This window comes from Actinia tenebrosa, unplaced genomic scaffold, assembly GCF_029948245.1.
Source record: "Actinia tenebrosa isolate PJP-AT-01 unplaced genomic scaffold, QUT_ActTen_1.0 PGA_scaffold6__47_contigs__length_16458017, whole genome shotgun sequence".
Taxonomy (NCBI): domain Eukaryota; kingdom Metazoa; phylum Cnidaria; class Anthozoa; order Actiniaria; family Actiniidae; genus Actinia; species Actinia tenebrosa.
The window spans coordinates 12,327,193-12,347,290 of NW_028292583.1; the positions used below are offsets into that span (position 1 = coordinate 12,327,193).

Here is a 20,098-nt window from a genome sequence, read left to right on the forward strand (position 1 = left end):
TCATTGCTTTGGTCAAAGAACCGGCGTCCATCTCTCTTCATACTGAATAAACTAAGAGAATGAATTAAGTAAGCAAGATTTGCATGCGTCCCTTGACTTTTACCACCGCGGATCGAGATCAAAGATTGTGGATTTTTGGCCGTGCCTTTTGTCGGCTTTTTAATAGTAACTAGTCTAATGACAATTTTTAGGAGCTCTTTTTATCATTCATATAACGTGCTACTTTGCCGAGGCTTTTTCTAGTAATGCCAAAAGACTGTCAATCGAATCATAGGCTTATTAGACAACCACGTTTATTCACGCTACTTTTTATCGACCAATATACGAAAGATAAATAAAAATCCTTCAAAATCTACTTGGAATATTCAAAGACATCATTACCAATAAATATGTAGAATCAACAACCTACGCGCCTTGGCTTACTTGGCTTGTTACAGATGCAGTAACAGTATTTTTGTTTTAAAGCAGATACAATGTGCTACTAAATATATGTACTTTATAACGTAGGATATTTTAATTTCTATGGTTATGGTAAGAACGGATGTCTACGTGCTACTAATGAGTCGCAAGACAATGTGTTCTTTGGTGCTAATTTATTCAAATAAGTACGCTCTAGTAACCTTAGAAGTAATGGACTTATAGATCTTTACTCAAACTAGAAAACGTGTGCGCAAATTGTTCAGTTCGTAAGCTAATGTCTTCAGGGGGGAAACGCATTACCATTCATATATACAAAATATATCTCTAGAAGAAATTAACGTGAAAATAAATGGAAATTAATTTCACAGTAGAGAAGTAAAGGGGTTTTTAAGAACAGTTTGTTTTTAAAACAAACCTTGGTGAATAGTAATTAGTTTGTGCCACATTTCAGATCAAGGTGGAAGGTTTAAAACCGAAAAGAATAGAACTTGGTTGGTGATATCACGTCAATGCCGGGGGAAATGAATTGGTTTTGCATGTAATTTTCGATTGTCGCGGTTACTAGAACCAAAGATTCGATAAATAAAACACGAATTCTAGACGACGTTTTGTCGATTAGCTGTTATTTCACAAGTTATCGATGAAGTTATAAACTAAAAAACTGTATAAACATCGCTCTGTACTAAACGCCTTGTATTAAAGCGAGAACAAATGAATGAAATTTGATCTGTTGTCATTATAGGATTTCCTTCACTTCAATGTACCACTTTTGTTCAATCTGGGCTTCTGCGTTTTCACCTGGAGAAAATATACTCTGGCTCCAGAATAAATAGTCATAATTACGCCAAGAAAAGAAAACGAACTATTGATAACATCTTGTTTCATTATGAGAAACCTGCAGATACTTACATTGTTGTCAGGTTCCTGCTGCTCAGAAAAATATACTGCTTAGCTAAAGTATATATTTATTTACACTTAGTGATTGAGGGACTAAAATATCACAAAAGATGTCCTAATTTATAAAATATATTAAGTATAAAAATCTTAAACATATTTTGTCGATGCAATATAAAATTGCTAAGGGTTGTGCCATTTGTAATTTGGATTTTTTTTAAACTTGACAAGAAAGCTGTCTTGAAAAATGCTTTTTATTGCCATTGAATCTGCTTTCTTTAAGAGGATTCTCTGAGAGCGAAGACAGACTGGCGTAGTTTTTCAAGAGTAGATGTGTTAAGAGAATAAAAACTTCACAATTAAACCAAGCGAGGAATAAATGATGAAAAAAATTATTTCATTTTTTATGATCAACTCACCTGTAAGAGCTGGGAGTGTCCACCCAAGGTTGACCAGTAACATGACATATAAACGTAGTTCTTTTGAAAACATTTTCAGCAATTTCCAGGTTCTCAAGTGTTTTCTACGGCTGTCTAGGAGTGAAGACGCTATGTAGCGATCAAAATAAGACCGATGATGTGGGACGAATCCTCACAATATTATGCCATTGTCTCTTAATGATAACCATACTCAACCATGCCAGTTATTGACTTGAAACGGAAGCAAATCATGAGTTATTTCGGCCGTAAAAGCTCGCATTAAAATTAGGTATCCTTATCTATTGATAAGAATTTTTGTTGATAAATTACTTCTATTTTTTTTCTGTAATTGTGACTTTTTGTATTTCGAACTGAAAATGGTGTCTGCAAATGAGAAATTTTTGAGAAATGTTTTTTGAATGATATCGAGTACTACTTATCTATCTTGCGTTGAAAAATGGAAGACACAGGAAAAAGAGGGGAAAAAATGCCCGATGTAATTGAATCGGTTTGTAAGTCATTAGGATTGCGTAGTATTGAGAGGCTCTTAAATACATTAAAACTTCAATCCTTGTCGAATTTATTCGGAAAGTCTTGGACTCTAATCCTAGCTAACTAAACAACATTCATCAAAACATTCATATCTTCACGCTTCTAAATATATTATCCCCACACTTGTACTTAATGCAAGAGTTATTAAAAGGAATGAACAAAATAATTCCAATTTTGTTTTGTTTTGTGGTTTCATGAAACTGCGGCTTTTTAAGAAGACAAGTAAATTTAGAATTAACCAAATTGACAGTCCTAATATTGATCGAGAATACTGGGTAGAACCAAGTTTCTTCCGATATAATCTTTTTTAAGTTACTGGTCATTTAAATTATTAAATCATTTCCAAAATTAATCAGTATTTTTTGTTAATATTTTGACCATTGTAAAGGATAATAATTCTTAAAGAAAAGCGACATAGATACCTTGTTTTCTTGACTCATTGTTTTCTCTGCTAATAGTATTGCATTCTTTATCTCGGTTATTTTAACTTCTCTTGTCTTGTCAATAAATAAACGACACGGCGCTTGAGGGCCTGAAGATCACGTGACTTCCCTTTCAGAACATTGCGAGGAGTGTGTGTGTAAGTGGCATATCAGATATCAATCTAGGTTGAAACACTTAAGCATCCTTTTTATTGTTACAAAACCAAAATTTGTTGCTAAGAGAAGTTTTTTGTCTATAACGTACCTTATACCCTTACTAGAAAAGAGATTGTCTGAGCGAAAGCACGTAGGAGACAACTCATCCGGCCAACACTAAACTAGGGCTGGTGTTTATGAAATATTTTCAAATATAAAAGGTTTTTTGTTTTATGTTTATCTTATAAAATTTATCCTTATTCTATAAAGTTAAAAGATAAAGCTATTAAAAAGCTGTTTTGGCTATAACTACTGCTTCGCAGTGCTGCCGTTTTGTTGTTGTTGTTATTGTTGTTGTTGCTGTTGCTGTTGTTGTTGTTGCTGTTAATTGTTGTTGCTGTTGTTGTTGTTGTCGTTGATGCTGTTGTCGATATTTTCGCTTTTATTTTCACTGTTTTTAATGTTGTTGTTGTTGTTGCTGCTGCTGCTGTTGTTTTTTGTTTTTTTCTCTTGCTGCTGCTGTTGTTGGTGTTGGTGTTGGTGTTGTCGCTGATGCTACTGATGCTACTGTTTGTTGCAGCTTCTCTACTGCTGTTGCCATTGCTGTCGCTGCATTATTTGTCTATAAGGTGGGTATCCATAGTTCCTTTCTGTCTTGGAAAATCCCAATTCTTTTTTTCTCAGAAACCTGTTTAAAATAACTGTAATGATTTGTAAAGACACACATTTATCAGCTCATAATAGGCGTCAATCCTTCTACAAAGTAATAATCTGCTTCTATTAAGGTGAAAGTCTTGTTGCGTAACACACACGCATCTATGCGCCCGTCAGTGCTGCTATTCATCTAGTGGACTCATATCTCTAGGTGATTTTGTAAGTCTTGCTATTTCAGCGTATTCCGCTGAGGATGGGTTGTTTCTTTGCTGGTTGTTTTGATCACTCCTGTTTTTGTCAAAGTCAGCAAGTTCAGCATACACAATATTGTAGCCACTTTTCACTTTTTTCTTTGAAGAAGAAAACAGGAATGTTACATTAGAAAACTTTGATAATATTTGGCTTTTCCCATTTATTTGGCGCCAAGCATTAATTCGCATTGCGTCACTAAAAAAAAACGAAACTAGTGTGAGCTCCTTGGATATAATATTATTATTGATGTGAGAAAAACCCTTGAGTCAATAGCCTGTACCAGGCATACAGTGTTAGATTTAGAAACCGAATCCACGAACTATACCCCATAGGTGAATGGCGAGTTAACTACCTCTACACCACCCTTGATTCTCAAACGAACCTTTTTTGCCTTGTTCACCTCGGCGTACAGCGGCTCAGCATGCGGTTGGTTGCTGTCTTTCTTTTGAGAGCCATCTTTAGCTCCTTCCATTTCATTATACTTCATGTCCATCGTACCATCAATCGAGTTCTTATTAGGCGTATTGGGAACGTTCTTTTGGGCTTTCGTGGTAGTTGGGCTAGGCATACTAGATTTGTTTTCTATCAATGATAACAGTAGAAAATAGCAGTTATTTCTCTGATGGTAAAAGTTGTGTATCAATGAATGAGTCACGAGAAAGCAGTGCTCATTGATCATGATGACGTTAATTTTTTACATGATGATGATAACGACATTGGCACTCACTGATAATAATTTAGATGATAGTAACGATGGTCACAGACGATGATGAGGATGAATATACTGATGATAACACTGTTGGTAACGAATGCATGAAATGAAACACCAACATAGGCACTCACAGATGATGCTTTTGATAATGGTAATTTTTTTTACTCGTGGATGATGACTGATGATGATGATGACATCAGTGCGGCTTTTCTTTGTAAGCTATAATAAAGTTCTCTCTCAATAGCTCTATTACTAAACTGACCACCGGCCGGCGGAAACAAGGAACTTGTGTCTGAGTAGACAGTACTTCTTACCTACTAAACATCCTTTCTACTAAATGGTTTCATTAACAACCTTCTGGTTTCATTAACAACCTTCAGATAGAGTCACAACACATGATGTCAATGTGATCAAGTGACACCGAGAACACCTTGTTCTGACCAAATTAGGAAATTCGATCCTTATAAGGTATCCTAGCTATTTAAGTAACTTTCTTTATAAATAACCTAAAAATAGGACAAGATCACGTGACGACTTAGTTGTTCACGTTTAATCGAACCTCTTAATCAAATATTGCTGTATGAATGACATGGGTGTTTTTAGTCTATGGTATATCGTAGTATTGTCTGGCTTAATATAGTCTATACACAGTTAGGTAAAGTCATTAGATTTTTGTTTAAAATATTGTAAAATGTGCCAATATATGAAACCCTCTAGCAGCTGTTTATTGCTTATGCTATTATCAAGCGATCTATATTGATCTATACTTGTTTATAGTACCTTCATTTTTTATTTCATTGCCTGTACATACAGCATCAGGCTGAGTCTGGTGCTTGTGTTGCTCATCACGTGGTTCTACCACGAGGTCAGCTGTAGCTTCCCTGAATTTCTCCTCATCTTTCTCGTTGGTAGTATTCTGTACACTGATCTTGATCACTGTAACATTGTCGCTGTCTTGTTCCTTCGAGTCCGCCTTTTTTGATTCCTTTGTCGATGAAGTTATCATCTCCCAGCTGTTATCGTCACAGGGACTAAAAAAATAATAAGTTAACTGATAAAATATGTTACTGATGTTAGTAGTGATCTGTCCTTGAACGATGAAACGACTTACTCTTCTCTTGCGTCTTTAGTGAAGAAATCTGAAAAAAATGAAGAAAAAAAAAATTTTCAAAATAAAAATATTACTAATAAATCTTCTAATATGCAGGTTTATTCTCTATTTTTCTCTTTCTCTTTCTCTTTCAAAAACTCTTTTATTACTCGTTGCCTTGGTTACAATATGTTACACTGATGTTAGGAAAACATTCGTATCCTAATAATATTACCATATGGTTACTATGGCTACCAGTAACTTGGTTACCATGGTAACAACATTAAGTTGATGCAAGGATCACATGACTTAAAACATGACTGACCTTTTCCTCTTCTGCGCCTTGAGCACCACAGACACAAGATGCATCCAATAATGGTAACCAATAGCAATCCGCCTAAACCAACTACCCAGTAGACCTCGATCTTCTTCTGAGTGAGCCAATCGAGGGCATTGCCTGGGGGGAGGAAATGTTGTATAGTATATTTCACATCATAACGAATAACTGGATTCTGACAGTATGATATAGAGATATTAAGGCGCATGGAAACCTCTGTTAGATTCTTCCAGTGTATCAAAGTACATTGTAAAGTCATATCCTGATTATTTTCTCCTTCATTGTCACGTTAGAGCCGGAATTCACTACATCTATTGAACCAATCACTGTATCGCAAAACTGTTCAGGCAATAAATAGAATAGAAACGCCACCGTCACGGACACGTCACGCTCACGGTAACGTTATGACTAGTAACGCATGATTGTCGTGAGAAACAAACACAGACGTTGATCTAGCAAGCAGCCAGCGCATAATTATCGAAACTGCTGTGAAATAAATATATACTATTTCAGTTTCGAGTGACCATGGAATTTACTTTAGAACTTTACTTTACTTTAGAATCTTGAATTGGAATCGTTTGAAAAGCAACAAAAAGAATGAACAAATTGACTAGTAGCATAAATACAGAATAACTATATGCGAAAGGTAAATACAAATAGTGAAGCGACATGAGCAGCAAAGGTCGAACTGACTCAAAAACTATGTAAATAATAACGAAAATATGCTTATACGGAGAAAAATGTCATAAACAAAGGATATTTAGTCCTATTTCAAGAGGTTTTTAATGCTAAAGAATCTAAAACTTCTAATGAAAGCATTTTTGAAGTTAGAGTCACACCCTGAACGGGCCCCATCAACCATTCCTAACGGGTCTGTATCAACTAAAACTTTGAGTTTCCTGGTAATGAATTCATAGCATATATAACCTAGAGAATCTTGCTCAGAATGATTGTATTGATACATATAACGGTAATACGTTTATATATCAATGCTTGTGTCATTCTAGTGATATTGTTGGTAATCTTACACTACTCACCCTGACACACAACCTCAGTAGGCCAACTTGTCAACAGTATTGCTATGGCGGAAATACCTGCCCTGCGGAAGAAAATTGTCATGACTGGTTCGTGGGTGGAAAAGTATTTTGAAGTATTAGCAACCACAGCCTATGAATCCGTGATAAAAAAGAAGTTTGAAAGAGAGAAATTCTTGGCTAAAATTATGTGGTATCGTGACAGAAATGGAAACTGTGGAGTCACTACACTGACGTGGGTTTTCGTTTGTTGTTTCACAATTTGCTTTGCTGTTGATATTGAAACAATAAGAGAAACCACAAGGCGGTTGGGCATATATTACGTGACGAGCTGCTGCCTGCGGTCACAATGCTATTGTAAGACGGATTAGCAATGGAAGAATGATACAGAAATGTTACAAAAATGGATTGGATAACGGTAAGTTACACTAAAACCTGACAAATGTCTTTAAAATGTCCTTCAAACTTTGAATGTTATTAAGTATATATTATAAGTATTCTTTAAGTGGCATCGCACCAAAATACAATTAACGCGTGTATTTTGATTCTATAACTGTATGCAAAGTAGGTTCTTGTGTACTCTTATCTTTTTCTTTTTCTTTTTTCTTTTTTAAAGGATTAAGAAAAAAAGTTCGTTGGATGGCACTTTCGTTGCCATCTTTAAATAAGGCCATGATTTGATAAAACTCTAATAGTAGGAAAATTAACAACGACAGCAACAACAACGGAGGAGGGGGGGGGGGGGGGGGGGGGGGAATAAAAGGAATAAAAGAAATCTGTCGCATATTAGCACCTCTTTTACCTTCTTGACGATGAGCCAACATATTTGTTTATTACCTGAAGCCCATTGTTTGTTCTCAATTCAGAAAAAAAAAATGTATTTCCAATACCGAAAGACATAGTAAAACGTTTTCAAACGTTTCCCTTTCATAACTCATGACTTATAATTCCTTCCAGACGCAAAACTCCAGTAACCAAATGACGAACCAAAGCGGTCAAAGGATGTCGGTATGGTTCATGCCTGTTGTATTCGGCATTGCTTTACTTGTTGCAGTAGTGGTTGTCTTGGTGATGTGCATTCGCTGGCGTCAACTGAGTAAGAACAATGAAATAGAAAAAATGTATTTAAATTTAACTCCTAAATTTAGGGTGCGCACGCATCTTTAAGATGATTACACAGTAATATCTTTTGTACTAGGGAAAACTTACATAGCACTAAGTTGATGTACAGAAAATCTACTGTTAGGTATCACTCTATTGTCGTCCTATCCCTTGTACTAGATGTGATTCAGTAATTTTATGAATACATGACATCAACTTCCTACGTAGGTTGTCCCTTTCGTCCTATCAGGATATGTTCCCTTAGAACTGCAAGCATGAAATGGTAACTGCCCTGAGGGGGGAGGGGAGAGTCTGTAAGCAAGCTGCTTTCTGACTAAAGTTTCATTGTTTTAGGATCATCCGCTAATAATGCCAGCCAAGAAGAAGAAGAGGGGTAAGCTAAGTAATATATATTATTTTTTATAGTGAATTGAATCTATTTCTTTTAGGCGTAGGCGAAGTCCATTATTAACAAGCAAATCTTTCTTTAAAAATGATTTTTTATTAAATCATATCATAGGTACGAAGAAATATCAGCGAAAACGTCGTCAAGACGTATAAAAAGAAACACAGATAAAGACGACTATGAAACAATCCCAGTCATGTTAAAGAAAACACCAAAAAACACCAACAAGAATAACGATAGAGAGTATAAGATGCTGACCTCTGTGCGACCGCAACATGAACGAGAATACGCTTCTCTTAACAAAGCAACCTGTTCTTCCAAGACTTCACTTTCAAGTCTTTCTTCCGGTTGTGACGTCAAAGAAGACCGATCTAAAAATAGAACAAAGCGACAGGGTCTGGTTATTCCATCTTTGAGTAATCCAATAGAAGAGCCTGCTGACAGGGTTTGTGTATCACAGGCTCGGTCATTGGAAGACATAGCCACACAGTCAACAAAACAGGTCAAACGGGTTAAAACATTGAGGAGTCAGCCGGGGTCAAAGATTGCGAATCTAGGTGTAGATGTAAACCAACAAAACAGCAGCATTGTCACTAGAGCAGCAAGTATGAAACCTAAACCGGGGGTGTATCCAAAGCCTTATAGGAGTCAAAAAGAAATTAAGAAAAATGTACGAAAAATACAATATGAAAACGCAACAGTCGTCATCGATGGAGATAAAACTGAAACCCTAAGAATATCACTTGAGAAAAAACAATGATGCTTAACCAAAAAAGGTATGAAAAAAAAAATGATCAATGAAACTGAAAAAATTACACTTTCTAAAGGAAGTAGATTTTAATTCTTGTGCATTTATAAATTTTGATTCTTGAAATACCAAGTTTAGGTACTGGCCACCGCCTTCCCTTTTTAGGTAGTACGGTTACGGTGCGCTTATATAATAGATCTAATAATAGATCTCAGAAAGGGTCCTTGAGATTTATCATAACCGATCAAATTCTGATATGATTTTGCTTTCCCATTTCAGTGAAAAAAGACAAACGGGAGTTGACTCGGTTATGAGAGTGGATGATAACCAGGCTACTCTTACAAAAAAGGGCCCCCCAGGTGCATGATGCGTCATTCCCTACTCCATGTAGTCGCCGGTAGACATTCATTACCTTTACTGGTTAAAATGACTTGTTCTTACTCTATGCATGTCTCTGCCAAACTGTGGAATTGTTTGAAGCTGTTTCAGTTCTAGGGCTTCTTTTAATCCTTAATGGAGAGCAAGTCATATCATGTTTCCATTTGTGTCTGAATTTCAAAGTATTCATTACGATCGGTCTTTTTACTTTTTACTTAGCCTTGTGGTTATTGCAGACAACCTGTACCTTCTTTTCATTTATCTGTCTTGTCTCATTTATCTAGTATATATACTATAAATAACTGTGTTTTTATACTATTTAGTTTTATTTATAAATTATCTATATTGTATATATATATATGTATATATATATATATATATATATGTATATATATATATATATATATATATATATATACATAAATATATATATATATATATATATATATATATATATATATACATATATATATATATATATATATATATATATTTGTTTGAGAAGAAAAAGTCAAGACAACATTTTTCCCGACAAGCCTGTTTCGTGAATTGCTTCACTCTTCAGGGGATTTAATGATAAGAATATTCGTTACTATCATTTATATAGAAAAAGTATACATAATTAATTAGTGGATGTAGTTTAGCTGTTGCGTAATAATGCTTTGTTTCTGTGGCGGCATGAAGATACAAGTTCGTTGCGCTTATTTAATGATGAGAGTTCCGGTCGATAAATTATTAGAAACTTTTCTTTAAGACAAAGGTTACATCTTTTGCTAGAGCTGTTGTAGGCGGAGCTTGAAGATAGGACGCGCCATAAAATGGAGTAGCTGATATTACCGTTCTTGAGAGTCCAGATGTATTTGCTGAGTTCAGTCGAGTTTTTATGTTGTTCGTGGCGGAATGAGGCGGTGTGGTTTCTGTATCGTGTTTTGAAGTCGTTTTCTGTGAGTCCTATGTATGTTGCGGTAGTGTTGTTGTCCTTTCTTGTGACGGTGGCTTGGTATACAACTGATGATCGGAGGCAGTTGCCATTAAGCGGGCAATTGTTCTTTTGTCGGCAGTTGCATGTTTTCTTGTCCTTTGTGTTGTTTGCGGTGTCGTTGTCGTCTCTCGGTGGATGTAAAATGCGCTTGTTATGATTGTCAATGATTTGTTTGGCATTGTTCATGGCAATTAATTATGTATACTTTTTCTATATAAATGATAGTAACGAATATTCTTATCATTAAATCCCCTGAAGAGTGAAGCAATTCACGAAACAGGCTTGTCGGGAAAAATGTTGTCTTGACTTTTTCTTCTCAAACAAATATTCTGCTCTACTTCTATCGATGTATTGAGCACTGTTTTACGGAAAATTGATTCACAGATTTCTTATATATATATATATATATATATATATATATACACACTCGATTGCAGAAACGTTGTAGTATACATTTATACATTTATACAAATACCTAATGAGATGCATATTGCAATTTTACTTTTTTAACCCTCGAAACCAATTGGTTTATAATCTGTAGGATATAAAACACAATAATAAAATATTTTGACGTTCATTGAATGAAACAAATAATAAATAAAGCGAGTTTTCTGTTTTGCATATCATTAAATATACTGAATAAATTAGGTATTTGTATAAATGTATACTACAACCTTTCTGCAATCAAGTGTATATATATATATATATAAAAGCTGTAAATCCTATAAGAGAATGGTACAAAATAAAGTTGTTGTTGTTGTTGTTGTTGGTCTTGTTCCAACAGTTTCCTTAATTAAATTAACAAGTGGTTTTAAGTGAATCATATAATCACCATAAAAATGTCTAATAAGAAGCTTATCTTGGTTGGATGTCGATCGCCTTCTCATAGAATTAGTTAGTAATAACAGCTTACACGAGTGAGGTGACAGGTAGTCTCTTACTACGCAGCTGCTATAGCGCAGCGCAACCGTGACGTCACAAAAACGAAGACAAAGGCGAAATTCGGACAAACAAACTTACTAGTTTACTTTCAGCAGATAATTTTCACAGCCGATCGCAGTTGATCTTAGTTTACATGGGTTATTATTGTAACTTTAAGTAAAAATAATAAAATCGGTTCGTATAATACTCGTAGCGGTTAAACAGAATGCAATGTTTGTCCGAATCTTTAAGCTATTTTTAGAATCAGTGCGCTGCGCTATTAGTGTCTTTACGCAACGCTGCGGCTGCGTAGGATACTAGGTGTTAGGGGCTTGTGCATCTCTTCTATCATAAGCAATATGCTTTTCTTCTATGTCAAGAAACAGAATAATTTACACATAGGCTTATTGCTCTTATACCCCACTATAGCATCCCACCCAAACTGAGCGGTGAATTTTGTTTCAGTAAATCATAGCGCGTATAGCTGTTTTACGACCGGCTCTCATTTTCAAGCTACGATAACCCATATCTTTATTTATTTTCTAATCAAAATATAATGCACGTGTCTACGAGAAGCAGAAATATAGAAGAATGAAAACAATTTCATTTCAATTTCGCATGCTTTGCGTGCCGCGTTCACCGCTCACCTGGCTAAGCTTGAATATAGTTTTCATTTGGAAACGAGAAAAAAAAAAAAAAAAAAAAAAATAGTGACGATTATCGTACTATCGAATATTAAGTTTTTCACTGTAACTGTTCTTATCAATTATATAAATCACATGAAAGACGGTAACACATTTTTACGCATTGTGAGCAGACACACGTTGCGACATTGAGCGGAATATTGCAGACAGTGTTGGTAAAGTAGGATCGTTTTTGGTGACATAAGTCCTTCAGGTACAGCTGTAAAGTACTTGGTACACGTCGAATAATCATATCATTTATACCCATAAAAATGTGTTTGTATGTGCCGATGTGATATTACGTTGCAAACGGTAGCCATGTTTTAGACGCGTGCACGTTTGTGACTCATGTTTAATGGTGGATTCATAGTGTACAGTATTTCATTTTGCCCTTGGCTGCATTTGAACGGCTCCATCGCCACGTTTCCCCAGACATTCAAAGAACGCAAGCTTGTTGTTTTGAAAAGAAATTTGCGCATGAATCTGTCATATGTCTTTTTTTAACAGCTTATGAAACAAGATAAGATAAGAATAGTTAACATATATAATGGAATATCTGCGCATCTATGTTCATGCGATTTTCTTATGTCCCCACTTTACATTAGCTGTTGAGCCTATTATTTTCAATCACGTTTTCTTTCGCTTCTCACTATTTAAAAAGACACTTAGTGGATACCTAACCTATCTGAAGTATAATCGTCTATTACTTGGGTATATCGTGACGTGGAGCACGTTCTACTGCTCTTTGGCGTGTCTGGCGGGGGGTTTATTCGGCTTTCCGACTTGGGCTTTCCGGTTCAGGATTGGAATTTGTCCGGCTTTTGATTAGAGAAAGTCGATCAATATTCTACACTAAAGCAAGACGAAAAACAGATACAACAGATAATACTTTTTAAAGTATATTTAAGGACATATCGTTATCTAAGTCAGTAGTGTTCTGTTTCTGTGGAAGTGTTTTTCTTTCCCCCTTTGAATAAACTTCAGTTGGCTCAGGGTAGATCAGTGAATATAGTCTCAGTAAGGTAGGTGTGAGTTATTACAGAATACCCACTCTTCTAAGCTAAGGTTTTAAGTAAAAGGGAGGTGTTTTCTAAGCTCTAAGTCTGTAATCAAAAGGGAGGGAGGTGTTTTCTAAGCTCTAAGCCTGTAAGTAAAAGGGAGGGAGGTGTTTTCTAAGCTAATCCTATAAGGTTTGTCAGCTTTTCAGAGAGTTAGCAAAGGAATTACTGAACTAATTACGTAGACATTTCACTTGAGTAGAGTTTGTTGCAGCAAAATCTAACACTCTCACTACTGGTTCCACTTCGATCTGTGAGTCATTCGGCCTGGATTTTATTCAGGCCAGAAGTAGTTTCAGTGTATCGATACAATTAGATTACATTTTATTTCAAAAATCACTGACTCCTACATTCCACTTGGACCATGGAACAAGAGCCACCAGTTTCAGTTAGTCTCTTAGGTGCAATCCTCGCAATAAGTTAGAGTTAATTACCGAGAACGGAGGCAATCAAGCCATATACATCCCGAGGGCCACAAGCTTATTGCCGATTTTCGAGGTAATTAATTAGTATTTTATTTTTCAATCTGAGAAGATTGTCTATCAAATGTTTATATATTTGACTTAAAAATAACAATAAATAAAAAAAGATGTAAAAAAAATATAACCTGCATGGGCGAGGTTGATGTATTGAACTGAATTGCTCATTATAAATGCGAGGTCAATATATAGTTAAGAGAGAGTTTTAGATTGACTTTTTTTTCTTCCCGCAAACGGCAAACGTGACCACGTTTTCATCTTTTTCCTGTATTTTACTTGAATTTTTGCAAAATTTCTCACTACACACAAATATTGTTTTGTCTTTCTACTACTTTAACTTTTTTGCGATTCTTTCTGAGCTATTTAAAATAATTTTTCACTGGTCAACTGACGTTTCACGTTTGCCGTGAGTAAATCTAAAACTCTCTATTAGGCAGATTAAGATTCCCGTTTTTCCTTCCCGCAAACGGCAAACGTGACCACGTTTTCATCGTTGGCTACATTTCACTTTACCTTTTACAAACCTTCTCGACAAAGACAAGTATTCTTTTGTTTATCTACTGCTTGGAGATTTTTGCGATTCCTTTTCACTAATTTTAAAGAATGTTTGATGATCAACTGACGTTTCACGTTTACCGTAAACGAGAATCTTAAACTCTGTATTATAGCAAAAATAGAGGAAGAATTGCAGGAAGGGAAAACTGCAATACGCATGAAATTAGCATAATCGTTTGTCTTCCCATGCTTCCCTTCGGTCTTAGCTTTGATGATATAACCTTTTTTTGAACCCGACAACGTTTTTTCAATCAGGTGTATATTTGTCCCAATTTATTTGTCTATTTTGATTATCATATTCTGCTTTTTTTTTCTCTCTCTCTCTCTTATCTTTTTTTGCGAGATTAGTTTACATTTCATTATGAAGTACGTATAGTACTCACACTTGTTGCATATTCATGTTATTTTCAATTACTTAGCAAATTACCGAAATTTAAGGAACGATTATATACAAACAATATAATGTTTCATGCGACTCAGTTGTCTTGGCCACAAATATTATTCATAGGAATAAATTAAGTACCCAGGATAGAAATTATTTATTAATTTGGCCTTAATTATGATCATATATTTTTCTTGTTCGATAAACTTAACCAGTTCTTACATGTCTTTGCTCATCCTTGTTCTGGATGCATGCAGAAAGAATCTCACTAGTGAACTGCTCAGAACTACGACGCGGCCAGTACTGTACAGACTGTGAAACCCAGAGATTACTGGTGTATTTCACTTTAGCACACCATACAATCAGGTCATGGAAGCTTCTATAGGAAAAAATGAAGATTGAAATGAATAGGACGAAACTATTTAATACTCTGTTCCTCATCTCTCCCCATCATATTTACCTATTTTTATCCGAACCTCTTAAATCTTATACTTTAATGACGAAAAACTGTCATATTCTTGGTTAACAAAGAATTTGGAATAGTTCCTTCACAGCTAACTGCGCCATCTTGAAAGGTAAACGTTGTTGTGCATGTAAGCGAGGTACGAGGTATTAAAAAAAAGACATTGCAACGTCACCTCTGTTCTCGCTAAGATGCACACACTGTTACCTTTCAAGATGGCAAAGGGAACGGTGAAGGGGACTATTGACTAAACTTAGAAAATGCCTTAAAATATTGAATTCTATGAAGACTTGATGAGAGCAAGTCAGGTACTAACCTTCGCAAAATGCACAAGTAGAGGGACAGTATTTGATCATGAAATTGCGAACACCAAACGAGCCGGCATTGCACCCCCCAGCTACTTTTGAAAAGGTTGCACATGTCTTTGGGTAAGCGTCTAAACAAGCTGTCGGGGGGAAAAAAGACATATAAAGCACCAGGCATGAAATCTTAGACAATAATAATATGAGAATGACAGTTGTTCTAAAGTGGCTTCTCTATATCCTCTTGAGCCTGTTGCGGGAATAGTATCTCTATCTACACTATGAGTGCTGCCAACCAAGCAAGCATAGATCCGGAATACTTACGAGGGCAATCGGATTTATCGCGTTTAAGTGGGATTTTTCCATTCCAACAGCAACCAGCAACTGGTTTTTTCTTCAGACATCTCTTTAGAGGTGCGGCTGGTGGCTCTTAAAGAAAAGTCAAAATAATCAATTAATCTTTGTATCTTGCATAGCGATATGTTAAGACTGAGATACTTACTGCACAGCCCACAGCTGAAGAGACAATTCTTTTTGTCTCGGAGTCTCGTGCACTCCAGCCTTTTGCTTTCTTTCTTATCATAACATTGTTGAACGTATTTATCAGTGCAAAGAATCACTAGGAAAATAATATCGTAATCGTTATTACATACATAGTTTACATACATAGTTTATTTAGTACCCAAATATGTACAAAAGTGTATAAATATATATTTGAAGATTACAGTTGTGATTTGATTATTAGCATTTGGCTTCTTTTAATCTTACTTCTCTGAAGTAAGCGTAAACCACGTGTTAATGGATCAATAAAGAATACTTACTATCACAGCCCTTTCCGTTTGGCCCAAAAGCTCGTGTTTTTCCATCTTTACAGCAGCCATACCTAGTATACGCACACCCTGTATATGCCCAATGTGATATTTTGTCAGCATTCATCAAATATTTAAGGTCTGGGTTTCCTATGTTACTTACGATGCGGCATTACTTGACCAGGTTTAAGATTCGCAAGATGTTCCTTGTACAACTGGTCGTAGTCGTCAGTAGATCGAATTTTTCTCACAAGCTTCTCGTCCTCCGATACGTACAACCCTGTAAGGAAAATTATTATAAATTTTTAAGTCTCTTATCTTTTAGTCAAAAAGTATTCTAAATGAGTTATTAGTGATCTGCCTGTTTGTGGTTTCAAAATCCAGTGGGCATGAGCTTCAGCTCAAAAATGACATATTTGGTAGCAAGCCTGAGTAAGCGGCTACGCAGGCTAAATTGTAGTAATGTAATCCGACACAAATCTTATCCCAGAACGAACGAATGAGTACAAAATGAGCCTAATTAATCAGCGACGCAATCAATTATCAAATCTGTCATCACTGTAGTTTATCGTTTGATAATAGAAAAGATAGAAGACCTCCTGGCTAGAAACCTAAACCAAACCTGTGATAACCTCAATCAATACCTTTGGAAATCATGTGTAATATTTATAATACAATACAATACAATACAATTTTATTTGGCACCTTATACTAATAGTACATGAGTGTTTGATTCCAAATATATTATAGGTATATATATATACTATGTATTAGGTAATTTTCTTAATTCATTTTCACGTATATTTAGGGGGAAATGTCAAGTCTCCCCCCCCCCCCCCCCCCCCCCCCATCCCGCAACTCTATTTTATTTTCCCCCCGTATCAATATCGAACCCAGAACCTTTATTTCGAGCATGCGCAGTAAGAAATAAAGGGGTACGAGATTGCCCACGTATCAGTCATTGTCTCTATTATTTGTTTCTATTTTCTTACGTTGTAGTTGTTGAATTTTTGTTAGAAATTAAATTATTTAAAATTTCACGAGTAAACGTTTAATAATTTCATAATAATTCAATCAAATCTAATGCTTGTAGCCCTATATACCCTTTATGTAATGTGCGCTTTGGTTCATATTTATTGGCAACAGTATTCAAATTACGAGACATTACGAAACGTTTGAGTAACGACACTAACCAAAACATGAAAATTGCCATAAACCAGATAAATAATTTTTTAAGGCTTTTCGAAAAAACTGTTATGATTACAGAATAACTAACTGATTTAAGAAATTTTTTAAGGTTTAGTTTCTAAGGAATAGGTATGAACTCTTGAACAGATATGTGAAACAGGCTCGATTGTACCGACGGGATAAAACTTGAGAGGAATGCGGCCCATCCTCAACAGAGGATGTAGTTCGCAATGGTCGCGTCAAAGTCAATCAGGGAACGCAAGACCTGGTAATACGTCTAAAAAACATTAACCACAAATTGAAACTGAATCTACTTTTTCTGCTCTGTGCAAAAATAAACAATACGATACGATTTATCGCAATTTATACAAGGTGGTATATATATTATATATCTTTCGTGAAGGGGAATTCCAGTCATTTGGACAACACCAACACAGTCAATACGGTGTCACTCAAAAAAACGATAAATTGATAACAAGTCTGTTAAGAGGACGTCGTTGTTAAAACTACGCACACACTCGATAGTGATGAAAAGATTTGCGATCCTCTAACGTCAAAAACTTCAACACATGACCATTTTTATTGCGAAAAGGCAACGCCTCGTTCTAGAACTTGTTAGAAAATCTTACATTAAAAAAAATATTGATTCGCTACTTGTCTTCAAAATAAATGGTGTTAACAGTGGCGTTTCACGGTGGGGCTCTTAATCAACTGATGAATCCAATTCAATACTTGTCTTCAAAATTAAATTTTTAACAATATTAGTAGTCCTTTCCGTTACGCTGCGGTCAAACAGTCTTGTTCTCCGGAATGTAAGACTGAGACCACAACACGAAAATAATGAATTTACAAGTAAATGAAACATGCTCTGTTATACTCCACAAGACGAAGGTGAAGACGAGAACAAAGGAAAAACCATTGAAAAAAATCTTGATTATGAGTAAAGGACCTTTCTTGGAAGCTAGGTGATCTGGACGAGAGATTACTCTTAAGAATAAAATTAGTTGTGTTTTTGATAGGAGAAACGAGACAGTAGTTTCATATTGAAAATTAAAATTTGGTTCGATGTTAAAAGAACATTAAACCTGAACTATGAAGAGTGAAGCAATAGTAAAATTCTCAAATATTTTAGGAAAAAATATATCAGTAAAGTACTTACCGTTAGTTCTCCACACAAAACAGAATAACAGAACAAACAACCAGTGGAGTGCCATGACTTCAGTCTAACTTTTTCCTCTTTACTTCGTGTTTCTTTGTTTGGACGCAAGGTAGATCTGGAGTTACAAGAACAACTGTTCCTCTATTTATTAGCCAACGGGAACTCGAGGAATGCGAGCAAATAACGATCTGTTTAACGTCCAGTCACTTTTGACATATTTAAATAATCGTCAGGCAGGAATCACGTTACAACGACTGCATTTGATGACTACCATTCGGCGGCTTTAGCCTTATGAATTTAATGGAGAAGCGCCAAGGCAGATCCAGTTCCTTATTAACTGGAGTCAAGTGTCGGTGATCTAACTTATAACAGAAAAACTTCGGGAAGATCATAGTGGTTAGACGGGAAAATGAAATAACTAATTTCTGTTATCTTAATAAATGTCAGCCATATTTCTGTCATTGCTGTAATTGTTTGTGATATAAAGACAAACAAGCAATGAAAAGTGTTACTTGTAAGTCATGACAAGCATGTGGCCAAACAGGCCTCGGACACTGGTCGATTAAACCATATTCTTCTTCAAAACTTATCCAGAATAAGCACAAAAGTACAAATAAGTACAAAATAAGCACTTTACAAAGAAATATTTAGCATGATGCAAAAGTATTAATAAAATCAATTTCTCTGGGTCTTGAGGTGACTGATGCCTCATTGATGTTCAGGTTAAGAGACTCTTACCATAGCAAAATCTTACAATGGACAATAGCTGGACTAGAATTAACGGTTCTGTGTCTCAAAGTGCAAATGAACCCTTTGACAATACTTTCAGTACTGGTTCTGCACAAAGTAAATAGTTGATTGGTAAAATATTTCTTGATTTGACATGAGTCTCTAAGTTATGAAGGTTTATACTTCCAATAGGTTAATGATGGTGACGTCAGGTAAGGTATTTGAGTGTTTTTGTCGTAACTAGTGATACTAAATGCTGGCCATTTTGAAAATAAAAATTTTAAATAGCTTTTATGTAAACCATGAGTAAAATAATGATGCTTTTTAAATACTGTATCTATGAACCAGTTCGATTTTGTATATTTAATTAAGCCTTAATAGACGTCACACTAATTAGCATATTGGAAGTATAAATAACTTAGAAACGCATCACTCAAATCAAGAAATATTTTACCATTCAACTATTTACTTCATGTAGGATCAGTACTGAAAGTATTGTCGAAGGGTTCATTTGAACTTCTTAGGCATCAAACTACTGTTAAGTCCGAATTGGTGAGCCTGGTCCATTGGCTATGGCAAGACAAATCTAATCAATTATCCAAACATTAGTTTCTTCTACTGCTCGACATACACAGGACAATAACTGAAATAGAATGGTGTCTCTTCAGTTGAGCACTGACATGAAATTACTGTTTAGGGTAAGATCCCCCGGCTAGCTGGCTAGCTACGGCGGGACAAGTCAGATCATCATGGTGCAAACCATTACGGCGGGAAATCGAAGGCGTATGTCTTCATATCCGTCCATCTCCCGAA

The 20,098-nt window shown here is 35.5% G+C and overlaps 3 protein-coding genes across 4 annotated transcripts; 1 reads left to right on the forward strand and 2 right to left on the reverse strand.

Annotated features, from left to right (window-relative positions):
- Window positions 1-2,894: 2,894 nt before the first annotated feature.
- Window positions 2,895-7,187, reverse strand: LOC116287767 (uncharacterized). The gene is made up of 6 exons (XM_031694452.2): window positions 6,946-7,187; window positions 5,897-6,028; window positions 5,593-5,620; window positions 5,262-5,512; window positions 4,152-4,351; window positions 2,895-3,867 (listed from the first exon to the last, which is right to left on the reverse strand). Exons 1-6 carry the CDS (start codon window positions 7,025-7,027, stop codon window positions 3,700-3,702), a joined length of 861 nt encoding a protein of 286 aa, XP_031550312.2. The 5' UTR covers window positions 7,028-7,187; the 3' UTR covers window positions 2,895-3,699.
- A 15-nt stretch (window positions 7,188-7,202) lies between these two features.
- Window positions 7,203-9,892, forward strand: LOC116287768 (uncharacterized). The gene is made up of 5 exons (XM_031694454.2): window positions 7,203-7,360; window positions 7,900-8,038; window positions 8,398-8,437; window positions 8,564-9,225; window positions 9,477-9,892. Exons 1-4 carry the CDS (start codon window positions 7,346-7,348, stop codon window positions 9,207-9,209), a joined length of 840 nt encoding a protein of 279 aa, XP_031550314.1. The 5' UTR covers window positions 7,203-7,345; the 3' UTR covers window positions 9,210-9,225; window positions 9,477-9,892.
- Window positions 9,893-13,526: 3,634 nt separating this feature from the next.
- On the reverse strand, window positions 13,527-18,734 carry LOC116287769 (uncharacterized). Of its 2 annotated transcripts, XM_031694455.2 has the most exons (7): window positions 18,557-18,729; window positions 16,373-16,489; window positions 16,222-16,299; window positions 15,903-16,019; window positions 15,725-15,829; window positions 15,415-15,543; window positions 13,527-15,014 (listed from the first exon to the last, which is right to left on the reverse strand). In XM_031694455.2, the coding sequence occupies exons 1-7, from the start codon at window positions 18,609-18,611 to the stop codon at window positions 14,998-15,000; spliced, it is 618 nt and encodes a 205-aa protein (XP_031550315.1). In that variant the 5' UTR covers window positions 18,612-18,729; the 3' UTR covers window positions 13,527-14,997. The 2 variants fall into 2 exon arrangements, with proteins under 2 accessions (XP_031550315.1, XP_031550316.1); XM_031694456.2 differs by lacking the exon at window positions 16,222-16,299 and having other exon boundaries at window positions 18,557-18,734.
- Between the last annotated feature and the right edge of the window lie 1,364 nt (window positions 18,735-20,098).